Source organism: Mustela lutreola, chromosome 4 (assembly GCF_030435805.1).
Source record: "Mustela lutreola isolate mMusLut2 chromosome 4, mMusLut2.pri, whole genome shotgun sequence".
Taxonomy (NCBI): domain Eukaryota; kingdom Metazoa; phylum Chordata; class Mammalia; order Carnivora; family Mustelidae; genus Mustela; species Mustela lutreola.
In genome coordinates this window covers 156,609,609-156,633,828 of record NC_081293.1, presented here as the reverse complement: position 1 = coordinate 156,633,828, position 24,220 = coordinate 156,609,609, and the positions used below count along the sequence as shown (strand labels likewise).

The 24,220-nt window shown below is 52.6% G+C and overlaps 2 protein-coding genes across 3 annotated transcripts in view; one reads left to right on the top strand and one right to left on the bottom strand.

Annotated features, from left to right (window-relative positions):
* CRHR2 (corticotropin releasing hormone receptor 2) overlaps positions 1–13,494 on the top strand; it is a 46,559-nt gene extending 33,065 nt beyond the window's left edge. The window contains exons 7-13 of one of the 2 annotated variants that reach the window (XM_059171476.1): positions 973–1,126; positions 1,624–1,684; positions 3,187–3,259; positions 9,047–9,132; positions 9,289–9,424; positions 9,740–9,781; positions 11,188–13,494. In XM_059171476.1, the coding sequence (XP_059027459.1) occupies positions 973–1,126; positions 1,624–1,684; positions 3,187–3,259; positions 9,047–9,132; positions 9,289–9,424; positions 9,740–9,781; positions 11,188–11,328 (693 nt within the window). In that variant the 3' untranslated portion in view covers positions 11,329–13,494. The remainder of the gene's footprint in view (positions 1–972; positions 1,127–1,623; positions 1,685–3,186; positions 3,260–9,046; positions 9,133–9,288; positions 9,425–9,739; positions 9,782–11,187) is intronic. The other variant, XM_059171477.1, reaches the window with a different exon arrangement.
* The window catches only part of ZNRF2 (zinc and ring finger 2), a 394,136-nt gene that overhangs the window by 43,392 nt on the left and 326,524 nt on the right, over positions 1–24,220 (bottom strand). The window lies entirely within an intron of this gene.

Below are 24,220 nucleotides of genomic sequence, written 5' to 3'. Positions count from 1 at the left end.
CTCAGCCCAGGACTGCTAACAGCCGGTGCCCTTGGAGCTGGACAGAGAAGGCGTGTGGTGTCTGTGGGGCAGAGAACTCCCATCACGGGCTCTCCTGGCCACCGTTCCCCAGATCTCAACCTCGGCCTGAGGGTGCCCTGGGGAAGAAGCCTGGGGAAAGATGGCTAGGTCAGGAGGCCTGGGAGCTGGCCATGGCTGGCTGCGGCCCTGGACAAGCTTTTCTCCACCGGCTCGCCCCCTCCCCTCTGCAGGGTACTTGGGAGGGTGGGTAGCCCCGCTCAAAGGGACAGGGACAAAGGCAAATTGCAACAACCTTCATTTCTTGGTGCCCATCTTGGCCAGCCTGCATCTCCATGATCCGCCCTGTTAGGTGCCATTAGCAGTTTCTCTGTGTCCCATTGAGGCTCAGAGGGGCACAGCAACCTGCCCCGGAGACGGTGAGTCTCCACCCAGAGCTGGCTGCGATCATCCTAAGCCCAGAATCTTCCAAACCCAGAGATTTTAGAGAATCACCCCAATGGCTGCAGTTCTCCTTCATAACCCAGCACTATTATTTATGCAACAACTTTCTTTTAATTGACTCACTACTTTTTTTCTACGTGAGATTTCCTATTTCATCCCTAAATGGAAACCTTGCTATGGCTCAAAGATGACTCTCGAAAAACTGACCGTGGAAATAGCAGTGATGTTCAGTCCTAGCCTCTGCCTGCAGAAAGCTCAGAGCCAGACTCCCTCTTTCTTTATGAAAATGAGATCAGAAAGTGCAGGGGGAGCAGCCCAAGAAGAGACCAGTGCCAGCTGCCCCCTTAACTTCACCCCAAACAGGGAGACAGAATTAGGAGGCATGTGAAGCTTCCCAGAGCCAGGTTAGAGGGTAGAATGCATGTCCACGAGGTAACTCTGGGCGGGTGCCCACACTGTGCACTGGGCCCTGGCCCCAGGCAGCCCCTGACCACCGCCTGCCCCGTGTAGGTCTGGTGCCGCTGCGTCACCACCGTCTTCAACTACTTCGTGGTGACCAACTTCTTCTGGATGTTCGTCGAGGGCTGCTACCTGCACACAGCCATCGTCATGACCTACTCCACCGAGCGCCTGCGCAAATGGCTCTTCCTCTTCATCGGATGGTGTGAGGGTCCCTGAGGGTCCTGGGGCCTAGTGGGGAGGGGGCAGTGCTGACAAGGTCACCTCCTTTCATCTTGGGTCTGAGGACAGGTGCACACCCCTGGCCCGCCATCCCCAGGACAGGCCAGGGAGGCAGCCACTCCCTTCCCTTGCTGGTGGGGAAGAAGCAAGCAGTCCCTCCAACAGAACACTTTACAAACACCCCTCCTCTCTTTGCCTGGGAAGACGAAGCCGAAGACCTATGTCTCTGGCTTCGAGAAAGAAGCTGACCAGCTCCACTTCTCTATCGAATGTTCTCAGAAAACTATGCTGTCCCTTCATCTGTCTGTCCCTCTTAGAGGGGGTTGCTGAGAGAGGAGAAGGGGGGTCAGGATGGGGCCATGGATGGCCTGCAGTTGGGTGATTGGTCCCAGGCCCCTGTGGTCCCCTCACCCTGTGCTCTACAAGAGGGTCCTCATCCATCTGTCTGTCCGCCATAGCCTGTGTCTGTCCTTCTTTCAGGTATCCCCTGCCCTATCATTGCTGCCTGGGCCATTGGCAAGCTCTACTATGAAAACGAACAGTAAGTGGGACCGGCCAGCTGCGGGTGTCAGAGGGGTGTCAGGAAAGGTCAAGCCAGGGCTCCAGCCTAGCCATGGGGCAGGAGTTGAAGCCCTACCAGGACAGATTGACTTTCCCATGGCCCCTATATTGAGAAGATATCCCTGGCACCCCGAGATACTGGTGTACTGGGTGTTATGAGTTAGGGATCATGGGTCGTTCAAATGCCCTAATGCATAAGCCCCTTAGCCTTCAGTAAGGCTTCCTCCTCAGAGCAGCATGTCTGGCCCAGGGAATATAGAGGAGGCCAAGGGCTAGAGGCCATCAGCCTTGAACACGTCCAAGGGTGTTCATGAGCCTTTCACAGAACCCGGGGCCAGAGCAGGGGCACTTGTTTTATTCTGGGATCCCCGTCCCTGCCTGGGGTACAGTGTCCCATCCTGCGACCCTCCCTGCCCTGGAGCTGTTGGTATATAAGCCACACCCAGATGATGGCAATTCCGGCTGTGCATCAACCAAGCAGAAGCTGGGAACTTGGATGTCACCAGCTGAAACACGAGGGGGCAAGGGAATGTCAGTCTCTGGACACAAATCTCTAAGAGGTCTCCGAAGCTGGAGATTTAGGGGCAGGGGCAGAACCGGAGTGGACTCCAAGAGCTCAGCTTTGGGAAGAGCTCCTAATGATTAAAACTACCCAAGAATAAGAAGGCCACCATGGAAGGTAGTGAGCTTCTTGCCGAAGGGGGTGTTAAAGCAAAGACCAAAACCCTAGCACTGGGAGGCACCAAAGAGATTCCTGTTTAAGGCAGGGTGCACTGAATGATCTCTAAAGTTTGGGAGGACACAGTCAGAATTTCCCAAAGTCACGTGGCCCTTCCTGAGGTCTAGTGGGAGTGACTGACAGAGCCAGACTGCATCCCGGCCCCATGGCTCCCCTGGACTCCGAGCTTCTACACCCACCTGCATCCCCCGAGAATAATCAAGCCTCTGCTAGCGACAGGCTCCCTTCACCGGGTGAATAAGGCTCAGCTCAGAGAAAGGCCGGGGTTCAGGGCTGGAGAAGCCGTCCGCCTCTCCACCTGCTGCTTTGTGCGGCTCAGTGCCTGGCACGTGGAGCGGCAGGTTCCAAGGAATACAGGAACAGGTGCTACAGGGTGCTTGGGCCCTGGGCCAGCAAGGGGGAGCCCAGCTCTGCTTTCATTCATGAGCCTCCTGTCTGCCCAGCACTGGGTACACATCCACAGTCTGGAACAGGGTAGGGGAGTGAGAAGGAGGGTGATGAGACCCAGGGCCTGCCCTCAGTCCAGCTGGGGAGACCAGACCCTCCATGGAGGGCAAAAGGCAGCCTACGGGTGAGCCAGGATGGTCAGAGGGGCCAGGGCCATCCACCCAGGGATTTTGAGAAGACAAAGCCCTAGAGACTGGGTGGCAGGAAAGGTCAAGCCAGAGAACCTTGGGCCCAAACCTACTGTAGTGGCCAGACCCGGACTGAGCAGGCCACTTAGAGCCTCTCCATCTTTGCAGGTGCTGGTTTGGCAAGGAGCCCGGTGACCTGGTGGACTATATTTACCAAGGCCCCATCATCCTTGTGCTCCTGGTAGGTCCTCCGTAGGGACCAGGATGGGGCCAGGCACTGGGAGGGCAGCAGAGGACCCACCCAGCAGAGATGCTGGGGAAGAATGTGGCCTGGAGTGGCCGTCCTGCACACCCTCTGTACACACCACCCTACTTCCTGGCACACACCCCCCCCACTATCTGACTGGTCTGACTGGCAGATTTCTAGTGCCTCCTCCATCTGATGTCCCCTTGCCAGGTACTGAGACAGCCAGGTGAGGGGGCAGCTATTAATGGCAAGAGAAGGGTGTGAGGACTTCTGTTCAGCCCAGACCTACCCCCCTCCGCCCCCAGCGACCCTCTCTGGGGCCCAGCCCACCGCCCCCAGCCTGGAACAGTGGTACTAGAACAAAGCGTAATGAGCAATTGTTCCCTGTCCAGCTCCCGACCCTTTGGCAAATGTATTCGCATTGAAGGTATAATTGCTACCACGTCTTTAATCCACAACGAGCTTTAATTAAGGTGGAGTTTAAGTAGAGGCTGCATTCTGCAAAAATGAACCCATTATATATTATACATTTTAAAAAAGAGACGTGCAAAAAAGCCCCATAAGAAATTGGCATTTACGTAAGACTTATTTCAGGCTTGGTAATTTCAGGCTCCTGTACGCACCAGCTTCCTTAAAGGGGCCCCCGCCTCTTGTGGGATATATAGGGGAGAGAGAGAAAGAGAGAGAAGAGATAGAAAGAGCAGGTGCCTGCTGGCGGTTCTGTGGTCGACCCTGCAGACAGTCCCTGTTTATCTCTTTCATTTCCCAACTCCTCCTTTTTGTGACTTCTTCAGGAATTCCTTTGTCCCCCATCTTTGGAGTGCCCTTGTTGTATATGACCTGGAGATGACTAGGGAGGTTTTCTACCCACTGCCTGAAATTCCACCTTGTTTCAGAGGCAGAAGCCAATCCTTGTTGGCAGTCGAGGAGAGGGTTGGGGGTGGGAGGGAGTGACTGTCCTTGGAGTCCCAGCTGCAGTGAGTCACTTGTCCCCACCCTCAGTGTGAACGGAAACCCCTTGAGACTCATCCCCTCCCTGCCAGCTGCTCAGAGCCCATCCTGGAGGGATAGGGCTTTTCGTGAATCTGCCCCCCACCCCCCCAAGAAGGCTGGCCTGGGTCGGGCTTTGGTGATAGTGGGGAAGGAGCCCCCTGGCTGCAAGGATGTTGGGCAGCATGAGAAAATGAACAGAGAAAGGGAGATGGGCATGGGGGGACCCTGTGTCAGCCCCCTCTCCCTGCCTGCTCCTCCCTGACCCTTTCTCCGCTTCTACCCCCACCTCTTGGCCCAAGAGCCCTTTGCATCTCCCTTTGGGCCCTTACTGTATTGCACTGATGGAGCTTCCCATTCCCCCCCAAGCCTGTCCAGAAGCTTCATCTTCGTAACTTCCAAATCTCGCATCATCCGTGGCTGGAAATGGGAATTATGATCCCCATTTTACAGCTGGAGAAACTGAGAGAGATGAAACCTCCTGCCCAAGGTCACCACTAATAGCTCGCTGAGCTGAGACACAAGGGCTGGTCCTCGGGGTTGGGTACGCGCTCTGTACCCTGCCAGCCCTGCCCACCCCTGATGGTTCATGGCTGCCCTGCTGCTGCTGAAAGACACGACCAAGCTTATTTCTGGGTTCTGGGAAGTGAACTGGCTGGTTCAGTTTGCAGGAGGCTGTTGTCATGGGAAAGGTGTGTGACACTGGGTTCCACTGTGGACCAGGCACGGGGCTCAGGGCTCTCCATGAGTATTTTAACCCATGCTGACCTTCCAAGACAGGCTCTCTGGTGTCCCTTTTGGGCCAGTGAGGACACAGAAGCTCAGGAAGCTTAATGAAGCCACTTAACTTGCCCAAGACCACGCGAGCGCCAGAATTAGAGCCATGTGACAAGAACTCGGTGCCAGGCGTTCATTTAGGACGTGGTCCCAGGAAGCACAGCGATGGGTGGGAGTAGAAGGAAAGGTGGGGAGGAAGCCAAGGTGAGGTGCTGAGCCAGCTTCCATGGGGACAACCCCGTGGAAGAGTGTCAGAAGGATCCCCCGCTGAAGGCTTGGAAGCTGGGTTACTTCACACACTTCCTGCCTCGTCAGTGGAGGTGGCCCTGGGGACATGAAACCTGATTATTTCCAGGTCCTTCTGTTGTGAGGCTGAGCTAGCTCCCCAGGCACCAGAGGAAGCCTGAGGCTGAGAAGTGTCCCCGGCAGCAACAGGGGACTCCCAGCTGGGCTCCTCCAGGGCACGGAGCATTGGGTCTGTCTGTAAAGTCTCCTCATTCCCTGCTCCTTCCAGCAATGTCCCAGCAGCTCCTGTGCCACATGCAAATTCCAGGGTCCCCCGCCTTCCCCTGGGAATGTCTGGAGTGGGCCCAAGATCTGCATTCAGACGAAGGGCCCCGGAGACTTGGCTGTGCACACTCGAGTTGGAGAACTCGATGGGCGTTGTCTGGGTTTTCTCTGTGGCCCAGCCAGGGCCCCACGCGCCCCTGGGCGAGGGCCTTTGAGGCTACACCTGCCTAGAGCATGCCAACAGGAGGAGAAAGCTGAGGCACCCAGTGAGGACCAGGCCCCCAGGGCCCAGGAACCAGAGGGGTATCCAGGCTTCTGGAGGCATCTGGTGAAGTCACTGGGCTCCACAGATGCCCGTGGCACAGACAGGCCGGCCGTGTTTAACTGCCCTGGCAAATGGGTAGTCCTGGAAGCTGAGAGCAGGGGAGCAGTGAGAGGAGGGTCCTGAGCTGCGTTGGGAGCACCCCAATAAACCTCCAGTACCCAGAACTGGAGGGGAGCAAGGGATATCTCCGAGGCAGGGAACCATGTCTGAAGTCCAGGAGGTGGAAACGTCAGTCTGCTTTCTGCCTCCCTCCCTGCCTGTGCACAAGCGACGGTGAAGTTCAAGGAGGGTCTCCCATGAGCATCCTTACCATCTGGAAAAGTAGCTGGGGTGGGGCTGGGGAGATCCCAGGATGCTCTGCGCTGATGAGCTAGGTCTCTACTTTCTCTGCCTTTGTGGCAGGCACTATGCTGTGGGGCATCCTAGGACAAGTCCTGGTCGCTGCCTCCTGGGATTTGTGACCATGAAGGACCTCCTCGCTCAGAGCCTCAGTTTCTCACCTCTAACATGATGATGGCAGTCCCTGCTTTACGGGGTCACTGGGAGGACCCATGGTAGCCCTCGGGCCCCACCTCCAGCAGGTCCTCCTCACACCGGGAGCCGCGGGTCTGCCTCCTGTGCTGATGGGCCTTGCAGTGCTCTCCTGACCTCCGATCTCCCATCCCTGGCAGTGTGGCCAGTACCTTACCTCTGCTTGCTTCCATCTGGCCCAGAGTTCATTAACTCCTGCAGGAGCAGGAACACAACACAGGGGTCAGGGGGAGGACGCTGAGGCCGGCTGCCTTGGTTCAAATCCTGACACCAATGTGTCCTTTGTGGCACGGGCAAGTGATGGAGTCTATCTGAACCTCAGTTTGTACATCTGTAAAATGGGTATAATGATCACATCTACTATATAAGGCTGGAGTGCTTGGAACAAAACCTAGAATGATCTGTGTCCTGGGCCACATTAGGGAGCAGTAAGCCTCCCTTGTCTGTCCTGGCAGCAACCATAATGTCCAGATCTCCTTTCTGGGCCTGACAATGCACCACCGCCTCCCAGGCTGGAGCTCTGACCAGACTGGGGGGCTCCTCCCACGGAGCCTCATTAGGAATTAATGTGCCAGTGAGCACTGGAGTTCCAGGAAACACAGGGTGGGGAAAAGGGCTAGACTTCATGGGAAGTTTCTCCAGGGGGTTTGACTTACCCTTTCACCCATTACCTTCTCCCCTCAGCATTCCCAGAGCCCCTGACATGCAGGCTGCGCTAAGAACATTCTGGGCTGGGAGGGCCCTGCCGCTGCTGTTCTAGAAGGAGGAAGATTTCAATGCTCACCTCAGCCACAGTGGCTGCCAGCTGGCATATCTCCCCTATCCCAGGCCTTTCTCTCCTGGCCTTTCTCTGCTTGGAACCCAATCCCCCACAGTCCATCAGCCCTCAGCTCAAATGCCATTTCTCTAGGCCTTTCTGACCCCTTTCGCCCAGGAAAGTCCCACAAGACTTCTAGGAGCAGGGACATGGCAAGTTAGCTCACAGAAGGAAGGAGGAAGGAAGGAAACTAGGCTGGACAAGACTAGGGTACAATAACCAGTGCTCACTGAAGAGCTGGGATTTGGGATGGGGAGAAGAGGGAGGTCCCAGAGTGGAGAGCTCGGTGTGGGCTGGGGGTCCGAGGCTGCCTGGAGGCGGCGCCCATGGAGGGATGAGGTGGAGAGGATCCTGGGAAGGGCATGGCTGGGGACCACACTCACAAGGAAAGAGTGACTTTCAGGCTTCACAGGCCCAGGGAGAGCTGGAGTGGGGGCAGCATCACCGACTGCCTGCCTCACGTGAGTGGAGGGGATAAGGCTTGTGTCCCGGCTCCTCCGCACCAGACCCTGTCCCTGCTCTTGCCTCAGCACATGGAATGGGACCCTGTAGCCGGGAGGTGAAGGCATGGTCGAGTAGGTGTTTAGGTGGATGGATGGATGGAAGGATGGTTGCATGTAAGGAATGTGCCAGAAATGAGAATATATTTTCCCTCCAGGCCCCCAGAGCATCCTCCCACTTAGGGGTCCTGCAGAGGCCACAGGGCTGTCTGTCCCAGGGTGTCTCCCGGCGTCCCCACTCTCAGCCTGGGATCCAGAACTTAGGAGCCTCAAGAAGTGACGGACTCTTGGGACAGAGCCTCAGGCAGAATGTGGGTGTGTGTGTCTGTGCATGCACACACACACACACACACACACACACACACACACACAGGTGCATAGGTGTGAGCCAGCAGATGCTCTCTGACCCATGGTCACTTCCTCGGGAGAGACTCCCAAGGAAGGGAATCTCTCTTTCCTGTCTGCTCACGTTTGGAGATAGGTGTAGAGAAGCCCTGGCATGCCTACGTCCCCAGATTCACAGGTTTTCATATGCACACACTCACACAAGCACAGAGACAGAACCGCCCCCCCCCAGAAGTGTTTGGAGGGCAGCACACGGTCACGCAGATAAGCCGGCGCAGATGGATGGGACGCTGGCAGGCCCACAGTAACCATCCACAGCACGAGCCTGGCTAGGGTGGCCCGGACAGGTCCTGGGAAAAGACTGGGTGTGTGGGCTCTGGCACCAACAAAAGGCTTGAAATGAAGATAAATGAGGCTCTTCCAGGAGCCCTGGAGCCAGCCCAGCAGCCCATTCATCTTCATTGCCTCAGATATGCTTGAGAAGTGTTTTCCTGGGGGCAAGGGAGGTTTGGTGAGGGATTAGTCACTCCCTCTGGCCAGGTCCATTCCCCCAGGGAAGCAGGGCCTCAGAGGGAACCCTCAATCGGCAAGAGGGGGGGACCCTATAGCAGGCAGGGCAAGGGACTGGGGCCGAGGCCTGGCCAGCTCCTGTGGCTTCCCCAAGTGGGGCAGGTGTTGGGGGACTTTCTGAGGAGCTGTGCCTCAAGAGAAGTGACCTTGGTGTCCTTGGTCCCTGCCTCCAAAGCCGCTTTCCCCCACCGGGGTCTGGAGGTGGAGACGCCAGCCCTGGAGCCCTCCTGAAAGGGGGAATTCTGCCTGTCCTGATAAGGGAGAAGCAGAGGCCTTGGGACCGCAGGCAGGGACTGGGGTGACGGGTGGGATGTGTGCATGGGACACGGGGCCCAGTGGGTTATGGGGGGAAGTGGCTGCCTCTCAGTGCATTCCCTACCTCACAGTCCTTTCTTTTTTGCCTTCCCTCCCTCCAGATCAATTTTGTATTTCTTTTCAACATCGTCAGGATCCTCATGACAAAACTCCGAGCATCCACAACATCGGAGACAATCCAGTACAGGTGAATGACGGGTGTCTTAACCCCCCGAGAGCAGAAGCGAGGCATCTAGGCTGGGCCCTCCAAACCCTCACAGGCCTCAGCCAGGGAGCTTGCTCAGCACCTGAGTGAGGGCCAGTGTGGGCTCAGACCAGCTTTGTCGCCCTGTCACACCCCTAGGAAGGCGGTCAAGGCCACCCTGGTTCTCCTGCCCCTCCTGGGCATCACCTACATGCTCTTCTTCGTCAACCCTGGGGAGGACGACCTGTCGCAGATCGTGTTCATCTATTTCAACTCCTTCCTGCAGTCGTTCCAGGTGGGGCATGAGACCAGATGGGGCACCGGTGTCCTCACAGAGACCTCACAGGGGACATGGTTCACATGAAATAGAACCCCAACCCTGGACCCTGGCACCCCCACCCCAGGGGTCAGGTGTCCATCACCCTAGCCTGTGGCCCAGCGCCTGTTCTGAGGGTTTTTGACAGCCTGTCACTTGCAGTGAGCCCCGGGACACCCATACCATGAGGGTGGGCTGCCCCCGAGCTCGGAGCCTCTGGGTCCAGGTATTCCCAGCTGTCCCAGCAGAGTCGCTCCCCAAGCAGGTCACTGATCCTCCCTCCTTCCTTTCCAGGGTTTCTTTGTGTCTGTCTTCTACTGCTTCTTCAATGGAGAGGTAGGAAGCCAGGCTCCGGGGCCGTCCTCAGTTCCCAGCTCAGGGGAGCCGCCCAGCCTTTAGGGAGGCCTGGGGTCCCTGACTCTGCTCAGCTCTGCCCTGGACAGGGGAGGGGATGGCCGGAGAAACCACTGAGATTTGGGAAACAGGAATCCTACCTGAGGGTCTCCAACCAGTTTAGAAGGTCCCCTTCACAAAGGCCAGCACTTTACAAAGGCACTTGGAGAGATGGGTGAGCGGGGAGCCCTGGCTGCAGGGTCCCACTGGAGACAGATGCCGGAACACCACTGGTAATGGGGAGGCATTGCAGGAGTGAGTCAGGTGTGAACCGCGCATCCAGGCCCTTATGGACGCAGGGAGTAGGAGAGACACCAGCACATTCCCCCACCACGGAACAGATCACACAGCTTGGGGCCAACACCAGGGAACAAGGCACTGGGGACAGGCTGCTTAGCTCACACAGCCCAGAATCTCAGCATAAGCAGCTTGGGACAGAGGCTCACACCGGCCTGTGCTAGGTGAGGACCCACAGTGGGTTATGGGGCCAAGGGTAGACACAGCCCCAGGTCCTGAGAGCTTCCAAACACTCAAGGTAAGTGCCATGCTGAGACACTTCCCCTGCCTCTGCAGAGAGTGCCACTCTCTGTCCACCTGGGTCTCTGTCAATCAAAGCAGACCCCGACACAGGCAAGGCCGACAGTAGAGACTGGCCTGGGCTGGAGGGCAGGGAGAAAGCTTTCAAAGAAAACGCACAGTGACTCTGGGGCATTTATTGTGGTCAGCCCTGTGCTAGGCTAGCATGTGGGGGACACCACCCATTTTGCAGAAAAATCCTTTAGTTCCAATACCAATGAGAATAATATGGCACCGGCCACGATCAGGTTTTGAAATGACTGGAACTGTTAGCTTGACTTTCTGTCTCAGCAGCGCACACTATGGGCTCTGGCCAGTGAGGCAGGGGCTGTCTGCTGGGGGACGAGGCTGGAGGAAGGGCTTTCAGGAGGGACAGGGATGCCAAGTATGTGAGGAGAGCTCAAAGGTCTCCAGACGCCAGGAGAGCCAGAAGCAGATGTTCGAAGCTGGGGCTTGGGTCCCACCATAAAGAGGAGATGGCGGAGGGAGGGGGCAGGGAGGGCAGTGCGCCCCAAGGAGGGGTGAGCGGGGAGTTTCTCCAGGAGGGGTGAGGACAGAGGGCAGGAGCTTCAGAGGCTAATGGCTTCAGGGGAAGGACCTGCTTTTGGAACCGGCCAGTGCCTCCCTGGGTATGACAGTGGTGGTCAGGAGGACACCCCAGCCTCCCTCCCTTTAAGGGCCCCGCAAGAGGTAGGAGCGGGAGAGAAGGCTCCTGGTTCTGGGATTGGCGCCTGCAGGCCCTGCTGAGCCGCTGCCCACCCGACCCCCCGCAGGTGCGCTCGGCTGTGAGGAAAAGGTGGCACCGCTGGCAGGACCATCACTCCCTCCGAGTGCCTGTGGCCCGGGCCATGTCCATCCCCACGTCGCCCACACGGATCAGCTTCCACAGCATCAAGCAGACGGCCGCCCTGTGAGCCCCCCGCCACCCTGCTCACTCATCACTCACCATCAGGACAGCTTCCCTTTCCCATGGGGTGCCTCTCTCTGGGTTTACTTTGCCACCTCGCAGCTCAGGCCCTGGTGGGGGCGCAAGGGAGGGGAGAGATCAGCTGGCCAGCCCTGCTAGAGAGGGGTGTGCAGCAGCAGGCAGCAGGAGAGCCTCCGGAGCCAGGCCCGCTAGGTACCTGTCTCAGTGCAGAGGGAGCAGAGGGATGTCACAGAGACACCTATCCCTGCAGAAGAGCGGGTCACATGTCTTCAGGCATTTGCCCACACCAGCCTCTCTCCCAGCATCCTCACTATAGTCCCACTCACAGGCAAGGAAACAGGCCCAGCTCCAGGAAGGGCCTGTCCAAGCCACACAGCTCATTCATGGCAGAGCGGGGACTCCCCGCTCTGTGCAGACTTTCCCATCAACAGCAGGGTAACATCTGGCCTTGCTCCCTGCTCCCTGCCTTCTGCCTCCCAGCTCAGGCTGGCCTCTGCAGTGGAGGGGGCAGGGCACAGCAGCTGGAAGCAAGGAATTCGTTTGGTTTCCTCCCACGGGCTCTCACCTACACGCCACCCCAGAGCAGGCCATCTCCCTGCCCGTCCCCACCCATCCTCCTGTCCCTGGGTCCTGGAAAAGATGCTGCTTCCTGTCCCAGGAGAGCTTTTCTCAACCTAGTCCACAGACTCAGGGCCTTGGGGAGGGACACTAGAGGAGGAAGGTGCAGCTAGGATAACCCTACGCTCTTAAGCCAACCAGATACATAGTACAGATGAAGTGAGGAGGAGAAGCATGGTGGCCGGGGGCAAGGAGTCGAAAACCAACTAGGTCTTCGGTGATTGGAACAAATCTCCCACCTCCCACTTTAGACTGGGCTTCGATTCAGCCTCCCCTTCAGAAACATCTCGGCTCTCTGTGAAATAAACCATGCCTCTGTGGAAACAGCCTTCCCTCAGGTCAAGTCAACCAGGCATGTGAAGGGGTGCTGTGGCCAAGGAGGGGGAGCTGGATCCATTCTCATTTGCAGAGTCCACGGCCCTGGCCTAGGGCTGGCTCTCCTCTCTGACCTGTGTGTCTGCCAGCCTGTCCCTTCCTTATTCCCCCAAGAGTCTTTACCCCTCCTCTCCTACCAACAGCAGTTTAATTCAGCACAGAGGAGAGAGGGGCAATTCACCCAGCACGCCATAGCTCTGTCCCAAAGCCAGTGTCTGAAATCCGGAAGCAGGTGTAGACCACACCCCACAGTATCCATGAACAATACCACAGGACGTTTCCAGGAGAGGGTTGGAGTGGACAAGAGGAGGCAGGAGCCATCAGGTTGGGGTTCAGAAGAGCTTTTGCTCTGGGAATACCACCAACATATTTTTTAAAATAATTATCCCTTCTTGCATATTCTTCAGTTGACATCTAATATTATTTAGACTTTTAAATTGGCAAGAGGTGATTTCTTGCTTTTGGCAAATATTTACATTTTAAAATAAAACTGCCAAAACACTTTAAAATACATCACTAAGAATCCAAACACAGCCGTGATTTAATAGCCAGGCTTTTCTGTTTGAAAAAAACAAGCTAACCAGCTCTTCCTCAACAGCTGGAAATTTTACATTGTCCCTTCTTTTTTGGAACTTGTATCTTCATTCCATTTCCCCCCAGGGGATTTTATACTAATGCAGTGTTTTTATGGGTTAAAGTCTTTCCTTGATTACCTTCTCCTACTTCTCTGCCACAAAATATATTTGGAAATTGAAATAGAAATATTTAATTATCTGTGACTAAAATTTGTGAGAGATTAAAAAAAGAAGTCTTCTGGATTGAGTTACCACAACTATTTTTGATATAAAATATAGGATACAATTGATTAATACAACACAGACATTTAAAGTTTTTGTAAGGCAAATGTTAAACCTAAAAAGAAAAATCCATCAAAAGTACATCTGAATGGAATGGATAGGAATTTAATTGTTCATGAATCCATGGGTGAATATTTATTGCTGGAATAAATCAGGACTCAGCATCTTTTCTTTCTTTTTCATTTTTATAGCTTCACATGCTGAGAATGAGAAACCTTTTCACAAAAATAAGTAGGTATCAGGGTCCCTGACCTCCTTCTGAGACATATGCCCAAAACTGCATAGTGATCTATCATCAAAAATTATGTGTCAGCCCACCACTTAATTAAGTCCTCTTTAAATGTGGCTGAAAGAAATGAACTGAAAACCATTTGACTTGCCAAAGGCTCGGCTACCCCGGGCAGGCGCTCCTGCCATCCTTTACCAGGGGCAGCTGAGCGGGGGGAGGTTCATGGCTGGGTGCTGCACCCGAGGGACCTGCGGCCGGGCCCCCCTGCTTTGCTTCTGTTGGTGGGAAGGGACGGGGCTCCCTGGCTCTGTGCTTTCTAGAGACACAGGACTAACTCTCGTGTGCCTTGTAAAGGCTCCCTGGTGCTCAGAGGTGGCATCCTGCTGCTTGCATTAGCATCGCTGCTGGTGGAGCAAGGAGCTCAGTGCTCATCACAGCAGTGCCAGGCCCCGACCCCTCGTCGCTGCTCCTCAGATGCGGCTCCTCGCCCCACGGCCCCAGTTCCCAGCTGGCAGAGCAGCCAAGTCACGAGCCTCTGCTCAGCAGGCAGTGTGGCCTGTTCCCGCTTCCGTTCAGAGAAGGCCCCTCGTTGGTCCTGTGCTGATTGACACATATCCCCTCACCCCTGGGGCCCTCGGTCATGCCCCCAGCCGGGCCTCTGGCTATGAAATGCCAGCAGAGCCAGGAGGCTCTCTGTGGATCTCCCACTGGGGAACCTCGTGAGGTTCCTCCCAGCCAAGCCAGGCCTCGTGAGCAGCTGCCTCAGCGTGGACAGTCCCTCGCTGAGCGGGCTTTCCTGCGAAGTGGCCTTGTTGGCAGACGCTCCTCCTTAGGAGTCAGGTTCCGGCACCCAGACCCCTCAGGGCCCTTTCATTGCCCTCACTTATAAAGGGGCTGAGGAGGGCTTGAGACCTCAAGGGGATTCCTCAGCCCAGCCTTCTGGCCCCACTCGCACCGAGTGGCCATAGCCCTGACCCTACACAGATCCAACCCCCTGGCCTGTACTCAAAGTGGTGCCCTGAGGTGCCCGCTGGGGTCCGAGCCTGTGGAAGGCAAGGAGGCCAACAGGCGTGGCAGGTGTGGGGCGTCTGTGACAGGGGCACGGAGCGTGAGATGTGTCCGTGCTGGAGGGTCTGTGGTGAAGGTTCCATCTGAGGCCTGAAGTCGCACGCGCCCTGCTCTCCTGTGGATGAGGCTGACTAGCAGCAGAAGGGCAAATGGACATCAAGGGGAAAAACAAGGCTCACAGAAACCGACGACCAATATGTGGACGTACGTAGCAGGAGACACACATGGGGGCTCACAGATGTGGAAGCCAACACTCTGAGGGCCGCAGAGGGAAGCCCAGATGGACACCGAGACGCCTGGGGACACGCAGAGGGGCACCCCGCCACCAAATGCACAAGTGTCCATCAGCCAGAGTCGTGCCCCATTTCCTGAGCACCGCTGTGCACCACATAGGGAAGTAACAGCACGCGTAACACAAGGTTCCTGTTCCAAGAAACTCAGCATCCACTTGAGAAGAAATAGCCCCCAAGGGCACCAGGGAAAGGCAGGAGGAAGGAGGTTCTCTGCATCCCTACCTGGCTGGATCTGCCAGTGTCCGTTTCTGTCTGCTGTGGTGAGGAGAGCGTCAGGCCTAAGGACCGAAAACAAGTCAGGTTCTGCGGCTGGCACTTTCCTCAGCTCCCTGCATTTTCCACAGCTCTGAGACCACGCCTGTGGTGGCCTCAAGCCAGACAAGGTTTGGGGGACACAAGAACCTCAGCTGCCTTCCCCTAGTCCCTGCCCATTTCCCATAGTCCTGGGCAGCCCGGACTGCCACAGAGACAGACAGAACTGGAAAAGGAGCCCAGTGTTTGCTGCTCTTTCTTCCGGAGCATCTTCAGAGCACCATGGGCAGATGGGGTGCATGGGCAGTGAGGTGACAGGCTGGAAAGGGGGGCTGTCACTCAAAAGGTCACCCCTTCACATGTCTGAGGCTGACAAAGGGTGTGCCTGGGGGCTGCAAGGCACAAGAGGAGTCCTTTCCTCAAGTGACACTTCAGCCAAGATCTGAGAGAGGTATGTGGAAAAGAGCGGTGCCTCCAGCCAGGGAACCTGGCCAGGGGCTCTGAGAACACACCTGGCTGGCTCACCAGAATCAACAAGGCTGCTCTTTAATAGCAGACTTTGGGAACCTTTGTTTCCAGACTGGCGAGGGATCTAGAAATCTACATGTTCACAAGCCCCTCCGGTGTTTCTGTTGCTGTCTGGTGCGGGAGCCACTGAACTGAACAAGAAACATCTTGTCTCTTCTTTCCAGCACAGACACACTACTACTACTACTACTGCTACTACTACTACTATTACTACTACCATAGAAAGGGAAGGTGAGTGACCTGACCTGCCTTTCCAGAAACCTCGAAGAGAAGGCCACTAGAGCAGGAAGAAAGAGGCAGGTACAAAACATGTAAGTGTATACAGCAATATGCTGATTACGGTTTCCAGCTCTGCCCCGGAAATGCCAATAATTCTCCAGAGGAAGCCACCTCACTCAGAGATGTTAGTTAGCAGGAGGGATCGGCTGAGAGCAAGCTGAGGTCCCTGCCCCATGCTGACTGAGTTTACCCCGGACATTGTTGGTAGGGATTTCTTTGCTCCGAGCCTGAAACCCTCCCACGAATCTGCAGCATGCTTCCCACCCCACAGAACCACCACAGTGGACTCCAACTAGTGAATCCTGTCCGTTCTACAGGACCAAAGAGCCTCTCTTCCAGGAAGCCTTCCTACCAGCGTTGGTCAGACAAGTCCCACCTGGGAACCCATACGGCAAGGCAGTCCATGCCAGGCTCCACTGCCGGGCTGGAATTGCTCAAGGCCTGTGCTGCCACTTACGTCCACAAGAGCTCTGCACCCAGTAGGAGCTCTAGAAACATTCATTGACTAAACTGGCCTTTCGCATTTGTTCCACCTACAACTGGTAACTCATAGGCTAGAGTCCAATATGAGCAGAACAGACCAAAAGTACAAAGAATCCCAGATCTATTAGCTTTACAGTGCAGGAAAATCCATTCTCCGGCTCCATACCCCACCACCACCAAAGCCGAGGGCCAGGCCAAGCCTGAGGGCATCCCCTCTCCATGTGCAAGCAGAAAATTGGAGGAGGAGAGCCTCTCCATTCTTCCAACACTCCCCTGCAGGTGTCCACCTATTAATCTCACACCATGGGGCCCAATGCCTCAATGGGCAGTCTTACTACTGGGTGGAGGCAGGGGACCAGACCTGTGCCCCCCTGTCTAGGTTTGAGCCCACAGCCCTGTCCCTGGGGAGTGGAAGCACTTCTCCCAACCCCATGTCCTGGCTTAGACAACTGACTTTATGATCACCCTGCTTAAACCTCGCATTTGTCTGATGACACAGCAGGAGCCACAGAAGAATGAACTGCCTGGATAAATGAACAATGAAAGCCAGGGCCCAGACATTTTAGAATGTTAGCTACTGTACTTTGCAAAGGGAGCCCAAGCAGAGAGACCTTCTGAAGCCAAGTCCTGCATCCAGTCTCTGATAACTGCTGGCTGGACAAATGAGTGAGCAGGAAGAGGCATCAGCTCTGGAAGAAAACCATCCCTCTGTTTCTGCTGTGAAAATAAGAAAGTAATTAATTGTGCTTCATAATTAGTTCTGCCTGGCACCAACTGAACCTTTCTATGGCTCTCTGAGGCCCAACCGTGTGTGAGGAACAACCCAACATCATGGATCCCCATGGAGTCCCCTCTGCCCAAGAAGACAAAGAAATTCAAAGACTTGTCATTTCTTCCTGCTCCCCTCAGTTCTAGTCTCCATGTCCGCTGGGGAAGGCTGGTGGTGGACCCTTGAGGGATAGGGACCCTTTCCTTATTCCTCCAGCTTGGCCCAAATAGTTTATCCTTCTGGGGCTTTCCAAAGCATGCACTATGGAGTCTGTGCCTCTAGTCCCCAAGCTCATGGACTCCCCTGGCCCTGGGTCTCCACATTTATATCAGTCCTCAGTTTGAAACAGATTCTGGGCTATCCCCCACTCCACACCCTCAACACTGCACACCTACTAAACGTTAAAGTCTTTATGATGCGGGATCATCGAGCATGAAGCTCAAGAAAGAATTCTTGAGACATTTCACAGTGCAAAAAGGTGCTTTTAGTATTCTAAGCATGGGGACAGGACCCACGGGCAGAAAGAACTGCCCTTGTGAGTGTAAGGAGTGTCTAATATATACTTTGTAGTTAGTGGGGGTTAGGGTCAAGTCTCTTTTGTGTATGTTGAAAGTAAGCTTTACAGAACCTTGGAGGTCTGGCTGTTGTCAAGATAAGTTTACACTTTCTTATCTAGTAAAACATGAATCATGAGACCCTTGAAGGTCATGTTCTATGTGTCACATGTGCATCAGTGGGTCCCATGTTGTATGTGATTCTTAGTCATATTCTTCCTGCCTTAGTTTCCCTCAACATTTCCATCTGAAGGAATGAAGAGAAAAGGCCCTTCCTTAGAATGTGGATTCTTTCCCTACCTAGAAAAATATAAACATATGAAATGTGCAAATATTACACATTAAATAGTGCAGAAAATCTTTACAGAAATCCTCAAAAGAACCACAGACCCAAGTTTAAAAGCCCGTGACCTCAAGATGAAATAAAGACACTCTCATGAAACTAATTAAAGAGCTCCCACATGGGCAGAGCTCAAGCCTGCCTATGTTAGAGGGAGCTGGCACTCTGCATCACACATGGTTCTGAGCCCACTCCAGACCTCCTGAAACGCAGTCCCAGGGGTGTGATTTCACACTTTTAACAGGCTCTAGGAGCGCTGCTCACCCAGGAGGGCCCTTCTCCCTCCCTCCTTCCTTCCTTCCCTGGCACTCAAGGCCCTCAGCTCGCTGCATCTCCTGCTCTGCCCACCTCTCCCCTGCAGGATGCAGCTCTGCCTTTCCTGCACCACCTACTGTATGTAGGTTGATCTCCGGCCAGAGCTTTGTCTGCCCCTGTCCTGAAATGCCAGTACCCAGGAAATGTCAAGGTTCTAAGAGAGATTTTACTTGAACAAAGGGTCCCAAAGAATGAATCTGAATACCACTGTGTTCATAGTCTTGTCCCTTGGGGGGACTCCTCTTGGTGCCAGGTAGGAAGGAGCTTTCTAAGTGAGATTGCTAGAGGAAGCTTCTACCGAAGCATTGTGGAATGAACCACAACAGTACATGAATTAGCGCACATAGTAGGGCCAGATATGTTACTGCACTGAACTCGGAGGGAGAAAGGAAAGAAGGGAACACCACACATGCCTCAGCATAGCACACCGGACTAAATGTTTTCCCATGTACTTTCTCACTTAAGAATCTTAAAAATCCAGCAATATAGAAAAACTCAGCTTATAAAGGAAAAAAGAAAAAAACATGCTGGCTACCCTGAGCTTCCGATTCCTCTCAGTGAGTCTAACCCAGACCCGGGAACTCTTGTCCCTAAAGGGCCTTGAAGTCTTAGAGTTTCTCTGCCTCGAACTTCTTCTCAGAGTCTACAGACTTTATAAGAATTTTTAAATTTACTACTTTCATTTTAGTTATAATCTTAAAAAGCTAGATTAAGTTATAATCTTAAAAAGCTAAGATTAAAAAATCTTAAAAAGACTTTAAAGACTTAAAAGTCTTAAAAATTTAGTAATCATCTTAAAAAATATTTGACCTTAAAACACCCTTTTCATAGTGTCAATGAAAGACAGTTTAATCATACAACACATGAGCTACAGTTCCTCAAACTGGGGATTCCCTGATGTATTCTGCGGAGTTCTGAGAGTCGGTGTCCCCGATCGAGGCCACTACAATATACTGAATTTGTGAACCTGCCTCGGCACGAACAACTCGGTGACTGTCAGGCTTTTCCCGAGTGAGGACCTGCCTTTTGAGCCAAGAGCTGAGTTAGGTATGTGCGTTAGGGAGTAGACATTCCGAAGTAAGTCAGTTTTTACACCCAAACACTGATTGTGGGAGCCACCCTGGAGAATATTCATTCTTACGTCAAATATTTATTGAGCATCTACTGAGTGGTCACACTCTTCTGGGCATCACAGGCATATAGCCATGAACAAAACAGACCCAAACCCCAGGCCTCAGGGAACGTACATCCTGATGTGGAGAGTGAAAAACAAGATACAGAAGGAAAATATGCTATACAGCGTTAACCGATAAAGGGGACAAAATAAACAAGGAATGGGATATAAATTGTGTATGTGTTTGAATATGAAGGGAGGAAGGTATGGCTCAAGGTTTAAACTGTAAGTGGAATCACTGGGGAGCCCTCATTTCTGAGAACGGGGGGAGTCCTCGTGAGCATCCAGTCCTGGCAGGAAGCACTGCAGACAGATGGAAAAGTCAGTGCCAAGGCCGTGTGTGTGTGTGTGTGTGTGTGTGTGTGTGTGTGTAGGTTGGTGGGGAGGGAGATGGGGTGTGTGTGTGTGTGTGTGTAGGTTGGTGGGGAGGGAGATGGGGTGTGTGTGTGTGTGTGTGTAGGTTGGTGGGGAGGGAGATGGGGTGTGTGTGTGTGTAGGTTGGTGGGGAGGGAGATGGGGGAGACCACACAGGTTTGATTCTTGAATGAGCAGAAAAGCCACTGAGTCTGAATTTGTAGGACCAATGGGATCACCTGGGCTGCTGTGTTGAAAACAGATTGTGAAACAGAGTTCAGAGTCTTGAAATAAATTTCAGAGTCTTGAAATAAACCAGTGGGAAAATGGTGATGGCTGGACCAGGGTGGGGGCCTGATTCTAAATACCCAGGGAGCATGGAGTTGATGGTCTTGAATGAGGCATACAGGAGAAAAAGCAGTCAGAATAGGCACTGAGGAGCTGTTACTAACCAAGAGGTCAGGTTTGTAAGCTTGCTCCAGAATTCTTTAGAGAAAAAAATGGAAGGTCTGGTCTCAATTTCTAAAAGAATGTTAATAAGGATTTTTTTTTTAAAAGCTTCCCCTCCCTTTCCCAAAAGCTCACTGCACTTAATCTATCAATTAACTCACACTCAGATGCAGAACAGTGGGTTTTGATGAACTAAAAAAGGTTTTAATTAGGCTAAGTTGTTTTAGTTAGCCTAACTGTTTTTGCATTAATTGCTGGTGATTGAGTTTTAAGACGTAACAAATGCAGACACTGTCTGGAAAAATACACAGGCTCACTTCTGTACCAAGTCCAGAACGTTACAAGAGGAGGCACAGAGCTTTGGCTCCCAGAGAGAAGGGTTCTCTCTTCCCAGCCTCATGCTCACAAAATTTCCATTAGGTTCAGGCTCAGGCTGTGGCTTGGGACAGGGACATGGAAGACTACACTAGGACCATCAAAGCTAGATTCTGGAAGAGTTGGAACTAGAATGCACTTTATGTCCAGCACAGCCCCGCCCCCCATCCTATAAGTTCATGGCTCCATGAAATCCCCCAGGGAAACTGAAATCCCACTGAACACTTGCCCCTCCACCCTGCCCCACTTACCTAATTACCTCACTGGATACATGTTCTTATAAATTCACATTTTCAAGGGGAAGTCCTTTTGAGGGAGCAATGAGTCCAGCATTTCACATGGTAAGAAAGTTCCAACAATAGAATAGTAGGGAAAACACCAAAAGGAACCACAACCCCATGTGAGGGCTCCCCCACAGCTCGTCTTGACTACACTGTCCCTGCCCCGAGCACACGCATTACAGAGTGCGGGCTCCCACAGAGTAGACAGACATTTGCTCACTCAAACGGACCCCTTTCTCTTTGAAATCCAATTGCACATGACGAGGACTGCGGCCTCTCAAGCCAGTGTCCAGGGCTGTAGTTCTGCAGTCAGTTTGGAGTGGCCTCAGATTTAAAAATCAGGCCAGAACTGGCTCTCCCATTGGCCTTTCCACTTAACACAAATGCCAGCCACCCCACTGGGCCCAACGCAGGTCCATCTATCTGCTTAAAGCTCTGCTGACAGAGGGCTGCTTCTTTCTTTCTTTCTTTCTTTCTTTCTTTTTTTAAATTTTATTTATTTATTTGACAGACAGAGATCACAAGTAGGCAGAGGGGATGGGGGAACAGGCTCCCTGCTGAGCAGAGAGCTGGATGCGGGGCTCGATCCCAAGACCCTGAGACCATGACCAGAGCCAAAGGCAGAGGCTTCAACCCACTGAGCCACCCAGGTGCCCCTGCTTCTTTCTTTTTAAATGAGGACATGAAGTTTCTCCAATGGTGAAGGCTTGTCAGCTTTGTTTATACAAATTGCCCAAGGTGACTGTACCCGTAGGTAGTGTCAGAGCCTGAACCACACATGGACATGAGAATTCAGGCCAAGGACAGGAACGTTCCTCTCAAACAGCTCAAATGGCAAACTTCAAAGAGTGAGGGGGAAGACAAACACTCCACTGTTTCATTGGTAGATGTACTGAACACTGAACCCATTCTGTTCAACCAGCTTCCAGAAAATGATATAACCCTCAAGGACAGTAGCAACAGGACTGAGTGACTTAAGTGACAACTCATCTCTCCCCTCTCCAAGCAAAGGCCCTCTCTTATGGCTCAGTCAGGAGGTACAGATTAATAGTTTTTGCTGGTGATAGAAGGTTAAGTGCAACTATCCAGAGATAATTTGGATTTATTTCTAGGGCACTCAGCTCTCTCATGAATAGATTCCATTAGCTAAAACAATCACTACTGTTACCCTAAATTTATACTGTTTTAGGGAAAAATAAATAAAGGTCTAAAAGTGATTTAAAGTATTTACTGAACAAAATAATTTTGCAAGTTGTCACAAAGATCATTTGACATCTGACATCTCTAGTACCATCTCAAGCAATTCTCTATTTTTATGACTTGGCAATGAATTCCTTTTCTGGAACTTCCAGCTATGTTGGAAGTTTACGATTATGGAGTTGCTAAGCAATATTAAGGTCCTGGACTCCTGCATAAGTCAGGCACAGATGACCTCTCTGGACATACCTCCTCATTGTATCTGAATGTCTTGAAGTCCAACCTAGATTTTAAAGGAACTACTGTGTTCTTACACACACATTCCATGGAAACCGGCTTCAATCCGACCCTTCCCCATCACTGATTTTGGAGAGAGGGATGAACAGGAGTAACTTCTCTGAGAGATAGCACAATTCATCCAGCTCTTGTTGAACTAGCCCACAGCCCGATACACACAATTAAACAAATAATTAAGAAAAAGGCCTCACAGAGCATCAAGCCAGAAAGACTCTGGCTTTAAATACATATTGAGCTCGAACAGAAGAAGGGTGTGTGTGTGTGCGTGTGTGTGAGTGTGTGCGTGCGTGCGTGCATGCAAAACTCATGTGTTGAGAGCCTCTTCATTCAGGCGACAGTCCTTCACCAGCTTGTGCCCAGAATTGAGCACATATGGCACAAAGAGAACCCATGAGCCCTACTACCTGCCCACGTTCCCCACTCAGGTAGTCAACCCTTGATTACTATAAACTGAATAGTTTTCTCTCAAGAGAAACCACACACTGGCCCTAGGGGGAACAGAGAAGAGAAAGGGAGGGCTCCCAGAAGTAATATCCAGGACTGAACTCACAACAGATTATTTGCCAATAAAAAGTTTTAGTTCTAATCCCTTTATGATCCAAAGCAGGCAAATTCCGCTATGTATGAAATATTTATCTTTACTATTAATGAGCTCATAACAATGTCTGAGGTAGTAGTGACTGACTGACTATGCGGGTACTCGCTGTAAAAGGAAGTAAATGAGAATAAGCCAAGACCACCCCCAGCCCCAGTGTGAGAATGCTAGACTATATACCAGGTCAAGAGCTGTAAGAAGTTTGAGGTGAAAGGAATCCCGACAAAATGAACACTCAGTTTATTCAAAATCTAGTTTCTTCTAGAACGAAGACTTTAAAAGGCACCAGGCAGAAGAGAAATAAGCTTTAGTAAAAGGCTTTCTTCCCCCCAAGAAGTTCATTCAAAAATTCAAGACTCATCCAAAGTCTATATTGAATACCTACTACGTGCAGTACTGTAGCAGGTATCATTGGGGAGGAAAGAAAAATGAAGGGAATCCCTCGGAGATCCACTACTTCTACTGTTCCTCCTACCCAAGACAAAGGGAACGTTCTGGAGACCACCCCACCCCTACGCCACAGTGTCTGAGAGGAAGCTGAAACACTAGACAAAGTCCTAATTCTGAAAACACAGTTGTTCAAATTCACAGATGCTTGAAGATTTTCCCAACAAATAAATATATATCTTCTGAATGTTCTGTACAAAAACATAACAGAAGTAAACTGCTAAGTCAGACAAGACAGGTGGAGCTCCTCCAGCATCAGGAGTTCAATGATCATCAGGGCTACTTGCAAGGCCAAGTACAAGCATGCCTTAACATAGCAGGCTTCTGCCAACACAACCCCTCCCAGAGGCTCAGAAAAGCAAGGTCTTCTGTCCTCAGAACACCGTGGCTGGCAGCCCTAAGAACCCACAGCAGCATGCTTCCCACCTCTCAGCAGGACGTTTCCTCCTCCTCCTGCGGCCCATCCCCCACCCCAGCTTTTCCTTGAAGTGGTTCCAGCGGCTGAGGGAACGCTGTCTCTTTAACACATTGCACCACTTTCTCAGAGAAAGAAAAAGGGCATAAAAAGCAAATCTAGAGAGACAAAGTAGGTAAGTGGCTACTTGGGACTGAGGTTGGATTAGACAGTGATGCTAAATGTACATGTAACTTCTTTCCAGAGCGATGGAAACGGTCTAAAATTGGATTGCAGTGCTGGCTGCAACATTCTATAAATACATTAAGCATCACCAAATTGGACACTTAAAAC